The 12,958-nt window shown below is 43.1% G+C and overlaps 1 protein-coding gene across 1 annotated transcript in view; it reads left to right on the plus strand.

The window, feature by feature from the left end:
* The window catches only part of Fat3 (FAT atypical cadherin 3), a 574,624-nt gene that overhangs the window by 544,795 nt on the left and 16,871 nt on the right, over positions 1 to 12,958 (plus strand). Inside the window, exon 21 of the mRNA XM_004644764.2 lies at positions 5,333 to 5,801. Within this exon, the coding sequence (XP_004644821.1) occupies positions 5,333 to 5,801 (469 nt within the window). The remainder of the gene's footprint in view (positions 1 to 5,332; positions 5,802 to 12,958) is intronic.

A 12,958-nucleotide genomic window follows, 5' to 3' on the forward strand; every position in this document is an offset into this window, starting at 1 on the left:
GTACAAGATACAGGCATGATATCGTGTCCAAAACATAAGCACAAACCTTTCTTTTCAATGAACTAAGAGAAACCAGCTGTATAATTATTTTTAGTCATTTCTCTTAACTGGCACATAAAGGTTTATTTACCCACTTCAGGTATTGCTGCCTATTATTACCTGGTGGCCAGAGTAAGTCAGCAGGTATCTTTATTCATTTGGAAGAGTTTTAGCTTTGGGATAGAAAACAATGTTTTCAAAAGAAAAGCACTGTAGATGCAGCAGGTTAAAGAAAATGCATTCAAATCAGGTGTCTGTGGTAAAAGAAAAATTTTAAACCTTAGATTTTGGGGGTTTTTTTCCCCTCCTGGTCCCTGAAGCAGTCTGCCTTAGGGCAGAAGATCATTTTTTGAAATCACCCTGGGAAGCAGAGAGCGTACAATAGTAATGAAAGCACTTTCCCGTTCCAAGCTGCTTCTCCTTGTGGCTGAGGTCTCACTGCTACTTCCCTCTCCTCCTCTAAGCTGAAATGGGGCTGCTGGTTGACAACATTCTTATGAGGCAGATACTTTTCTCTTAGCAAACCTCTGCTGGGTGCCAAAGAGGACAACAATCTTGGACCTGATTGGCTTGCTCCTAAATTGAAGTTTGTAATTTGACACTTCACTGGCAAATGTCTAAAATGTGCATATCCCTTGGAATGGGAAAGAACAGTGAATTATCCTAGAGAGCTGTAGCTCCTAAGGGACATTGCATGTCATGAAACGAGCATGTTACTGAAAATAGTGTCAATTCCATCTCCGTACATAAAATTCTTAAACGCTTTGAAGAGACCCTCTTATTAGTCCCTTTGTAATGTGAATCATCACCTTCACACTGTATGTTCTCTAGGTTTACTTTTCATACCTTGGGTTCCCCTAAAACAGCACACAGATGTCCTGGACCACTGCAGACACTCTCTTACAGTCACCAGCAGTGTCCACTTAGGGGATGTGAAGCTATTTACTTAACATTTGAAGCCTTGTGCAAGATTTAATTTCACTGGCTTTATGTACAGTATGTGCCTCATACTTTGGTTCAATGATGAAGCTGAAATACTTTGTTTAAATTGCACCTCTAGGTTGTTTATATTTTCCCAATCAGTGCATGTTCTCTGCAAAAAAAAAAAAAAAAAAAGCCATAATCCGTGGGGTCACAGGTACCCCTTGAAGACAGTTAAAATTGCATGGAGACCTTTAAAAATGAAAATGCACATAGACAGAAGTACTACTGTGTCTCAGAAGCAGTAAAAGGCATTTGTTCTTATATGCACCATTAATACCCTGCCTCCCAAGAGATGTGAGGCTTACCATACACAGCTAAATGTGGAAAAGTGCTTTGTGAAAAGTCAAAGCACCATTAAGCTAGCTGGCCAGTGGAGAGGGGAAGCACACCGTCTATTTTTTTAAATTAGGTCATGAGGACCTATTTCAATTGAACCTAGATCACAACACAGAATTTCCTCCGAGCTAAATAGAGTGCATTCGGATACTCTTCCCACACCTGTGAAAGAAACAAGCTACATCACTAGACAGGATATACAGAGAAATTATCAAGAGAACCAGCTTTTCTGTATGTTAGTCTTTTGGCTCTACTCTGGCAAAAGAATAGGATTCCTTGCTATTAACCTAGAAATATCAGGCCCTTTATCTTTTAGGAAGCTTCCATATGAAGAATTGCCTCATTCTGATGATTTTTTAGGAATGGCCAGCTTGGTACCCCAAGTCTGAAAGAAAGTTCAGGAAAGTTCACTTGGACTGTGAAACTCACTTGGCATGGCCAGATCTCTCCATGATAATCCAAAAGATTATCACAGGGATTCACTATAAAATTTCTTTCCAAGATCTATGTAAAAGTATCACCGAACAATGTGTTAATGGATACTGATTACATTTTGAAGTAATAATAAAGCCCCTACAGTTTACAATGTACTTTCATACCCATATGCTGTGGATTCTCATCCTTTTCCTCAGAAGTAACAGGGCTCACATTTGCTTTTGAGTAGACCAAGGCTCTGAGACTCTGTAATTTTCCCAACTGATGGCCACTCACAGAGGGTCTGAGCATATGACAGAGGCAGACAGGTTCAAAGGACCACAGGAATTTATCAAGGGAAGAGATTCTGAAAGCTAGGCTGATCACTTGCCCTTTTGACGATTTCTTCAAGATATATTTTTGAACATGTGTCAAATAGCTACTATTAGCAGCTTTGGAAAATGGGTTTTTGAAAGTCTGCTTTTCAAAGAATATTTAATAATCTTCTTACAAGTTGTATAATTATGCTATATTGGCTAGAGCCACACACCCAGGATATGAAGCAGTCAGGCTTTATGCCATAAATAACCCTTTTTACTCAAAATTCTACCTTCCTACAAAACTGACTGTTTATATCTCTGATTTCTTTTATCCCAAGCCAATGAACATCTGGGTTAGAGCACATCACTGATCTCCAATGACCCCAAAAATCTAAATATTTTATCAAATTAGAGCAATACTTACTGAACGACTTTTGTCACCGAACAGATTACCAAACGTCACCTGCCCGGCACATCATTTCAGTGTCGTAGACTCTTCTCAGTTTCATGCACAGTGCACTTTCTATTAAAACAGATCATCCCAATCTGAGAAGATTTATCCTTTGAGAAGATTTGTCCTTTGAGAAGAAGCATCATTAAAGTCTGAACACAGAGAACAGCTAAATATCACAAAAACATATTTTACAATCCTCAGTCTGTCTCTGTCTGTCTGTCTCTGTGTCTCTCTCTCTCTCTCTCTCTCTCTCTCTCTCTCTCTCTCTCTCTCTCTCTCTTCTCTCAATACAATGTGAAACAGTATTAACTTTTCAGAAGATAACTTTTGGCATAAGCATTGTGCTTTATCATATAAACAAGACTTCACTCCAAGGTCCTACAATTATGAAGATGAAAACAGTCTTTGTCAAATGGTCAGAAATGTGTACCATCTAGCTTCATTCATGTAGCAATGTTGCTATATTTTTTTCAACAGAAAAATAGGGTATCTTAAGAGTGCTCGGTTCACACGTGATGTTTCTGCTTCTTAGTTACATTAGTTGTATCAGTTCTTCTGGGTAAATTTGTAACTTGGAACTATACCAAGGGGAAGTGGTAGATATAGGAAGAAGGAATGGGCCAAGTAATACGTGAGCATCCTTTTACAAAACTTAGATGGATGCATGCACACCACCAGATTTTGCATGATAGACTGGGGACAGCATTTTGTAGCCATAGGGCAAAGCAGCAGATGGGCTGTGCTGGAGAAGGTAGTCTCCAAAGTCACATTTGATTATTTTATTACTTACACTGAAATACAAATATGGATATTATCCAGGAGCTGTTGCTGAGCCAGTGCTCTCATATGATTTACAATATCCATTCAGTCCATTTTGTTCAAACAAAAATTAAAAAGGCAAAGGCAGTTGCATAAGATTACCTCTGAAAGTTTTCTAGAAAGGAAATAAATAAATGTGCCTCCAGTCCTGTGGCTCTTTTATGTCTGAACATTTATATGACAGCGAAGTACACATATAGGACAGGGCCAACCATTGGGTACTAGGTATGTTTTTTTATAAAATAAGCCAAATTTCTTCTCTCAACTCTCCAGACCCAAATCCAGAGGGCAAAGCCATTCTCAGCAGTGACCTGGGGGATATCTGACAGAGCCTGAATTAGATTCAGCATTAGTAAATTCCTAGGGGGTTTCTGGTTTTCAAAACCCTTAGCCTTTTTATACATATATTTTATGTGGTCTGACATGAATAATTTTATGTGCAAATTAGAGGATGCCAGGATGAGAAAATCCGTGGAGTCTGAAAGGCAGACATGAGGGTTCCTATGAATTAGTTGTCATTGGAACATGAGGAAACATAGATGGATAGAGAAACCTTCTATTTATGAGAATAAGTAAGGCTGTGATAACAGCTAAGTGGATCATGAGTAAAAACGTTCCGAAAGACTCTTTTGACCTATTTCTCTGAATTCAGTTGATATTTATATCTCCTTAGATGTCCTTTCGTGTTCTTTCTTTTCCTCTTTTTCGCTTTCTTCTCTGCACAAATGCCTGTGCTTTGTACCAACAGTTCCTCAGAGACAGCCACCCCTTCTTTTATAGCTCTGACATTGGCCTCCAAAGGATCTTCCTGCTGGGTCATAGACACAGGCCAGAAAAGAAGCTTTTGTCTTACAGTTTCTGGCTGTGAATCCCTTCATGGCCAAATATAAACTTGGCTAGACAGGAGCCCAGCCACATTCCCGTGATCCTAAAGCCATCTATCATTCCTGAGATGATGTAGACATGGCGTACCAAAGAGGAGCCAAAGAAGCCGGATCTCCATGGAGGATTAAGCCCTGCCCAGAAGCTGCTGGCCTGCATCCTTCGCTAGCACTTGCTTTCTCTCCTGTGTGTAATGTCCCGTGGAGTTAGTCTCCGGGGAGAGTTAGAGGATGTGCCTGCATCAACACAATGAAAGCAGCAGCAGGTCTTCAATGCAGCACCCTAGCCCACGGTCTAGGAGCACCTGCATGGCTGAAGCAGCTCACCAGAAGTTCCTCTTGCAGAGCCAGATGTTGTTAAATATACACCTAAGCTAAGCACATGGCCAAGGCCTGGGTACTCTGTGATAATAAGCAGCGTACCAACAGACAGTCTTAAGAATAACACTGATGCTTAATATAGAAAGGTTCTAAAATCTAAAATATACATAGTGCTGGGAAATAGGGAATCTGTATTTCTGCGTGGCCTCTTTCTTCCCCTACAGTGCACTTCCATAAACTTACTCAGGGGCTGTATACATATATTATAGATGGTCATCTCTTCTAGACTGTAAGCCCAGGAAGACAGAGATAAGCTGCTGCACAGCAACGGGCATACAGCTTACCACATGGTAGATGCCCATTAAATATTCATGGGCTCATAGACATCATTCCTGTGCTGAAAACGTCTGAGAAAGGTGCACAGAGTAAACACACTTCTAAATATATCACTGAGCTACATTTTTAAAGGTTGAAAATTCAACAAACAGAAATATTCTTAAGTATGACTGTGGATTTCTTAAGCTGAGCTTGGGTCCCTCATTACAGGAAATTTGTAAAATGCCAGGCATGCATTTTCTTGGCAGGTAATGTCAGTTAGGGGACTGCTGGTTGTTGAAAATCAAACCACAGCAGATTTATGACTGAATCAAGCGCAGTGTCCATCTGGAGCATTTTGCCAGTCTTGTGGGCTGGTGAGGCTCACGGGCTTCGGGACTGTCTTGACAGATGCAAATTTCTGAGGGCTCTGCTGTTCCTTCCCACAGGTTGTGGACGGCAAGCTGTGGTTCCAACTGGACTGCGGTAGTGGCCCCGGAATCTTGGGCATCTCTGGGCGCACGGTCAACGACGGGAGCTGGCACTCGGTCTTCCTGGAGCTCAATCGCAATTTCACGAGCCTGTCCCTCGACGACAGCTACGTGGAGCGGCGCAGGGCGCCCCTGTACTTCCAGACACTGAGCACCGAGAGCACCATCTACTTTGGGGCCCTGGTACAGGCGGACAACATTCGCAGCCTGACCGACACGCGGGTCACGCAGGTGCTCAGCGGGTTCCAGGGCTGCCTGGACTCGGTGGTGCTGAACAACAAGGAGCTGCCGCTGCAGAACAAGCGCAGCAGCTTCGCCGAGGTCGTGGGGCTGACCGAGCTGAAGCTGGGCTGCGTGCTGTACCCCGACGCGTGCCAGCGCAGTCCCTGTTTGCACGGAGGCAGCTGCTCCAGCCTGCCTTCAGGGGGTGAGTGCGCCTGCACCCTGGGCCCTGGGAAGGGAGGGGTGCTGGCTGGAGGAGGCTTCGCCCTCGCAGCCTTTTCCAACCTGGCAGCTCTCCTGGAGTGCAGTGCATTCGCTCATGTGCTAGCAGAGCCTCTTACTCTCCTGGTCTAGGAGAACTTTCATGCTTAGCCATTACAGGGGCTCCTCGTGTAGAGCCCCATTTGCAGCATTCCCCAGACCTGGGGTAGAAGACTATAGATACCCCCCACTCTGTCCCTCCCAGTCCACCTCACACCCTCCCAGATTTCAGGGACTTCGACTAATAGGACCCCTTTTTAAGCTGTGCCTTCAGGAGCCACCTGCTGGTGGTTGTAGAATGTGAGTAGCAGTCTTGGCTGAGATTCAAGGGCAGAACCCTTCCGCTGGTTGGAATGGTTCACGGGTGCAGACGTGACTTTACCAGATGCTAAGAAAGAGTGACAGCAGAACTACAATGGAGATATTTGGGGCATGCTTTTGAAGCGTGTGTATTGAAAGCCTAGTGACGGTTCTTTACTGAGTAAGGAAAAGGAGACTTCTGTGAATCCTCAGGAGGGGAAGGAGCTATGCTTTGGCCCAGCAATGTTTCCCAAAGGCATCATGAAGGACGGAGGGCCAGACGGAAACAGACAGCTGTGTGCACGCAGGCGCACACACATAGAGAGCGCTATAAATAGTTCTGTTGTTTGAGGAAAGAAAAGCCAAGATTACTTAAGATCCAGGAGTGTAACGATAAAAGAATTCCTGCTTTCACGCAGATGTGGTGTCCGGCGTGCGGTAAGCAGGCCCCACGGCGCTCAGTTGAAAGCTTGCTGCCACCTCCCAGTGGCCAGCCCGCCGACAAGGTCTCCTCAGCCCTTCTGCAGGGCCACTCCGCGGTAATGTGATTAGCAAATTTTAACCTTCCTCGCAAATCACTTAGAGATTCTGCTGTGCGTGTTAGCATCTAATGTTCGCAAAGCCCAACTCCAAATTTAGAGTCCATTTTATTATTAGAATGTTATAAACTGTCCATGAAATGATGCACTGCCGAAATACAGACACCAAAGTTGTTTAGACTTGCATATGTTACTGCCACAATGAGGGCCAAGTGCCCTGGGGGAAAATTTCTGCCGTCTCGATTTAAGAAATCTATTTGCTGTTTTTACTGTCTCAGCAGTATATGTAAATAAAGGGTTGTTATGGTACCATAATTCCCGAATGATGGGCAGTAACTATACTTCAGTGGTTCTATAAACCAGCCCATTATGACAAGTCATGGCCAGTTTTTCAGCAGGCAAAACAATTCTGCTAGTGTGAGCCATCTACGATATATAAAGGGAGCATATAATTAAATTGGGTTGAAATAGAACACCACTCCATGTCAAATCCTGGGTACACAGCCACAAATTGTAACATACTTTTAACGATGGCTGGATGTTGTTTTTGCTGGCAGAGCTGTGGGCTTCCACAGTGGGTTATCTCCAACAGAATAACAGCTGAGTAAAGGAAAAAGACCTTGGGATCCTGCTCTTCAGTGTGCATTTTATTTTTTTTCATTGCAATGAAATCCTTCAGCTAAACACTCAGAGACAGGTATGTTAATTAAATAACTATGGCTTATATGAAAGATAGCAGCATTTTTGCTACTCTTTGAAGCTTTGTTTAACCAGAGTTTAGCGTCTTTAACCAAAATGTAGTGTCTCTAAGCAAAACTTAGTTGCCATATACTTTTTATGTGTCTAAAATGCTGTCATTCCTTTTCCTAGGAGACCTCACCTTACCTATATAGTAGTCTCCCTGTTCTCTTCCATGATTGGGCTTGGAATTTGATTTGTGTGTGTGTGTGTGTGTGTTTAGGACAGGGTGTACAGGGTGTACAGGTCTTACTGCATAGATTGGACTTGTAGTGATCCTCCTGTTTACAGCCTCCCAAGTGCTGGGATTACAGGCATGTGCCACCACGCCCAGTCTCAATCACCATCTCAGCGAGCTGGCCTACCAGGCCAAGGGAATCGAACTCATGGCCCCTGCATCTGCCTAAGCAGGTGTTTTAATCCGCTAAGCTATTTGGCCAACCCTGTTGATTCTTTTTCTCACAAGATGGTCTTTCTTTCTTCTTCTTTTCTGGTCACTGGTATTTTATTGTCATTTTGCAAAGATAAGCACACACAGAAGCAGCTGCACACTGGGATCAACTGGTCAGGCCAAGAGCCCTTGTCATGGCACCTTCAGTCCATAACTTCCTTCCTTCTCTTTTGCCTGTGATTTGTCTTTTTTTTTTGCTTCAGCTCCTGTCTGAAATTATAACCAAAAAGCTGTGGGTCTTCGTCATACATTTTCTGCATATAAGATGGTCTTTCTTATAGTAGATCTTATTCTTACAATATGATATGGCCCCTTATCAACTTAAGTCTCCCCTTTGTACACAGGAACTACATTTTCCTAAGATGAAGGAAGTATCTTTGTTTCATCTCAATCTATACAACTGTCTTCTTTCAAGTCTACTATCTCTGTCCAGCAAATGCACTGTCTACAAAGAGCACTCCCACCAACGCTACTCCCAAGCCTAGTCCTGTGGTTCTTTTCTTAACAGCAACATGGACAATGGCTCCACACAGAATCTGAGGCTGTCATGCACAGCAGCTCTGAGCCCAGTGTGAGCAAACTCCTTACCACTCACAAGGAAATCCAGCAGGATCTCTGCTGCTTCCCTGAGGAAGAAAACACACAGGATTCCAGTTCTGATAGATAAGGAGGTATCTAGTTACTTCCTTTTTCTAAGGATTAATCCTTGTCCTCTAAAGAGGACAGTAAACCTCTTCTTTCCCCCATTATTTGCTCATATCAGAAGAATTTTTGATAGGTCCTGGTGTGCTATTGGCAAATCCCTTAGTACCAAATAGCGAAGGGGAGAAAAACAGGAAAAGAAAGAACCAACAATTTGGCCCTTATTTATATTTATGAACACAGCTAATTAGAGAGTAACTTAAAATAAAAATCTTAGCTGTGATTGTTTACAAAGACCAGTAAGAGTGACTCTAATGAAAGATGCCCTTCAGAATCACCTTTAGTCACCACAGTGGTCTAATCAGGGAAAGACAGTCCAGGGCACCCAGACAGAAGGCTAGGACATGGGCAGTGTTCAAAGAGGAAATGCAAGCGAGAGAAAGCAGAATGAGGTGCTTCAGAAGCGATCCCTTGCTTAGGACAGAACTCACGACAAAAATTCATTATTTGGACCCTGTACTCGGTGGCTCTGTAAGTCCAGCATACACGTTGTGGCATAATCACCCCCTTGACCTCTGAAAAATGCTGGCTGTCCTGGTCACAGATGCCATTCTCAAACTGTGGCTCTCCTAGCACATTGTTCCAGAACACTCAGAGCCTTTAAAGCAGGCAAGCTTTTTCGTGTAGAGAAGCAGAATTCTGCTCCAGCCACCCCCAAACCCTGGGTGTGAGGGTTAAGGAAGCCACATCTTCTAGCCTAGAATGACAGAGTCAGCAATTCTGACCAGTCTTATAACCTGACCAACCCAGAAGCAAGCCATGAGGACGCCAGGGGAGTCAGAGCCCAATGCTGACTTGTAATAAGAGTACAAATATGACTGCATAAGTCAACCACAGAGGGAAGGCCCTTTCTTGGTTATGCCATAAAATTATATGTATTTCATAAACATAAACTGGAAATAGCAACCACCACGGAGAAGAAATGGCTAGCGTCCATTCTGACCGTTGGGCTTCCAGGCCCAGGGAGTCGGGAACAGCCAGGAAGTGCCCAGTGTCTGAATAAGTTGTGCTCAGCCCCGTGCCTTCTCAGCTCAGGCCTGCTTAGAGCAAGCGTAGCTGGGAGCAGGCTGTAGTTTGGTGAGGTAGGGCAGCAAGTCAAGCCAGCCAGCTACCAGGCCAGAAATAGCCACTCGCGTAGTTCTGCGTACTACTAGATACCCACCTCCTGAAAAGAAAAGTATAGATTCTGGCCAGTAGGCATTCCTAGTATGTTCAGTAATTATTAGTTAGACCTGTATCATGCGTTTGGCCCATAGTAGCGCATAACGTGCAGGTGCTTGCACAGTAGAGCATTTATTCTCACGACAAAACTCTGGGAGCATTTCTGTTCCTCCCTCCTAGCTATCCATCCTCATTTTCCCAAACAGCAGAGCCAGAGAAGCTTAAGATCACACACACACAGCTGGTAAAAGTAGTGAAGTTAGGATCTGACGCAAGTTTGTGAAGCTCCCAGGCCTGTGATCCTTGCTGCTGAGACTTTTCTGGGGACCAGTAGTATCGGATTCACTGAAAATGTCAGCACAGTGTACCTTCCATCCACCCCAAGCCCACTGAGTCACTTCGCATTTTGACAAGGTGTATGGTTAATGCCCTGATTTCTTTCTCTGTCTTTGAACTGTCCTGGAACCTGGAAAACCTAGTTCGTTTTGCTCAGATTGTAGAAATGGTTCTAAAACTCTAAGACACATAAGATCCTCTGAAGCCCTTGCTCACGTGAGGTCTTGTTAATGAAGTGTCTTGATTTTTAATGAACAAAGAACCTTTATTTGCTTGATCCCATCATTTGCTGAAATCTTCTATTGGGGCCTTCTATTAGGTAACTAAGCAATATTTGCCAATTCTGAACTTACTGGAAAGAAAGGTTGAGGAGTAGGGGAATCGAAGCCTACAGAATCTGTACGGACAGAATTCACACACCCCTATTCCTGACAAGTCTCCAGGATGTTCTACACACATCCAACAAGTCTGAGAATGGCTTACATTCTGGAATTCTAATAATTACATCTGCAGATAAGCCAAGGAGTGAGTTCAAGGAGGGGTAAAAAGACCAAGGACACTCAGGCATTAAAAGTGACATGATCAATATGTATGGTACTTTTTTTGGAGATAGGGTCTCACTGTGCAGTTTAGGCTGGCCTTGAACTCACAGCAGTCTCCCTATTTCAGCCTCCCAAGTATTGGGATTACTGGTATGTGCCACCATGCCTGGCTGTGTAGTACTTTTTTCAAATTCAAATTTCATTTTTTTTTTATTACTACAAAGACAAACTATCACTCCCCTATTGAGAATCGTGTGTTACACTGAGTTCCTCTTCAAAGATAAAGAATAATGTGGTCTGCACACTCTCTTAGCAGCTGTGACTGTTCTGTTTATGAAGTTACAGAAATGCATTCTGGGATGTTGCCAACCTTTGAGCATGGAAGTGTTTTTGGCAGTAAGGTGCCTATGCCACTCTGGGCCGTGTGTGTTGGGTATTTTATGTCCCTCAACATAGGGTCTAGATAAATTTGGTCAATCACATTTGAAGTGCCTGATTTGTGCTGGGCTCGGAGTCCCACTGCTGTCTCTGGCTAATGGATTCCACTTTAAAGGCTCCCTCCTCTCGCAGATAGTTTGAGGGAATGAGGTTCCCACATCTGCTCTGGCCCTGAAGCAGATACACGGAGAGCAGCTGGACCACCAGTGAATAAACTTTGGGCATAATTTCAGTGAGTCTTGTGGTCTGTGTGACTTTCTTCTAAATACTGAGTTAACTCATAATTTTTTTATTCTTTTGCACTTTAAGAAATCTGTACAGTGAGAGCATTAATAATTGTGAACACTTGTTGAAAAACTCAAAACCCTAAAGTAGGTTATGTGCAGACACAAAGGAAAATACTACAAGGTGAAAATTTACTGTGTGCCCAGTGTTCCCAACACATTAAAGGCTTTGAGATACTCAAAGAAAATATTAAAAGGCCTGGCTCAATATACAATATATGAAAGGTGAGCCAGATTTCCTAGGGAAAGTTCTAGTTCTCACCTTCAAAGGTTTTTATTTTACAAGGTTTAAAAGCATTGAATGTACCCTGCTTGGTGTAAAAGAAAGGTCATAATGACTGGAAGCTGCAATGGTGACTAGGACTGAGGCCACATTTAGCAGCCCAGCTCCCCCTGCTGTGACAGCTCCTCCGGAGAAGATGTATCCCCAGATTTCTCACACTGGTGGAGATTTACATGGACCAAGGCGTACACATTTCCCAGTTTTCAGCCTCAAAAACACAGCCAGAATACAACTCCCTCATGGCTTTCCATCTGTTTTATGTTCATCACAGAGATGAAGTTGATTTCAAAACCAAAAAGTAATTATAAAAATTATAACAAGGAGGAACCCATTTATATGCCACTGTATTTGGGCTTATGAAACAAAGCACCTTGTTGCTCCTTAGGAAGCAAACATTGGTGATATCATTCATTAGGGACAATTCTTGCAAGTCAGGCACCCAAGCCATGATCACACTGAGCTCAGGGCCTCAGCCCCCCTCACAGATGCCTCCTAAGTCCTGTAAGTCCTGGGAAGTGCAAGTGAGATCCACAATTCACCAGGCACAGTAGTTGATGCTGACTTGCTGCCCATTTGTCATTATTTCTACCTTGGTACAGCAGGCAAATATTCCCTTATCAGAGGACCAAGTGGATCAGAATAATGCTCACCCACATCAGCGAGCATGCCAGAAGGTGAAGGCCTTTACCGGGATAATCAAGTCAGAAGATGACTTCAAAGTCAAGGCAGTAAGATCGAAATGATCTTGATTATTTGCCGACATAGCCCAAGTTCACTTTATCATTTCAAATTCTATTTCTATTTTTGCATGTAATAGTTCTTGTAACATTCTTTCTTGAGCAAGGAAAGCAGAGGCATTTTAAGTTTGCCTGGGTGCAGATTTGAAAACCATCTGCATCTGCTATAACTAGATGGATGGTAAACAGGAACATAACTTTGAGGCAAGACTTAAAAATATACTTATCATTTTGCCAAGATTTCAGGGGGAAAAGCTATGACTGTTTTTATACATGTATATCAGCGCTAGAAGGATCATTTCCTTTTTTAAAATCCGAGGCCTGCTATAATGCATACATCTGCCACTTTTTGGCATAGATAACCTTTTTTTTATAAAATCCCATTTTTTTATATTTTATTTTGTTTTGTTTTAGTTTTCTGTATTTTATTTTTCTGCATTTGTTTTATTTTTCTGTATTTAGGACAGGGTCTACAGGGTCTCACTATGTAGATTGGACTTGTAGTGATCCTCCTGTTTTCCGCCTCCCATGTGCTGGGATTACAGGTGCATACCACCATGCCCAGTCTTAATCACCATCTCAGCGTGCCC

This window comes from Octodon degus, unplaced genomic scaffold (assembly GCF_000260255.1).
Source record: "Octodon degus isolate 3935 unplaced genomic scaffold, OctDeg1.0 scaffold00209, whole genome shotgun sequence".
Classification (NCBI taxonomy): domain Eukaryota; kingdom Metazoa; phylum Chordata; class Mammalia; order Rodentia; family Octodontidae; genus Octodon; species Octodon degus.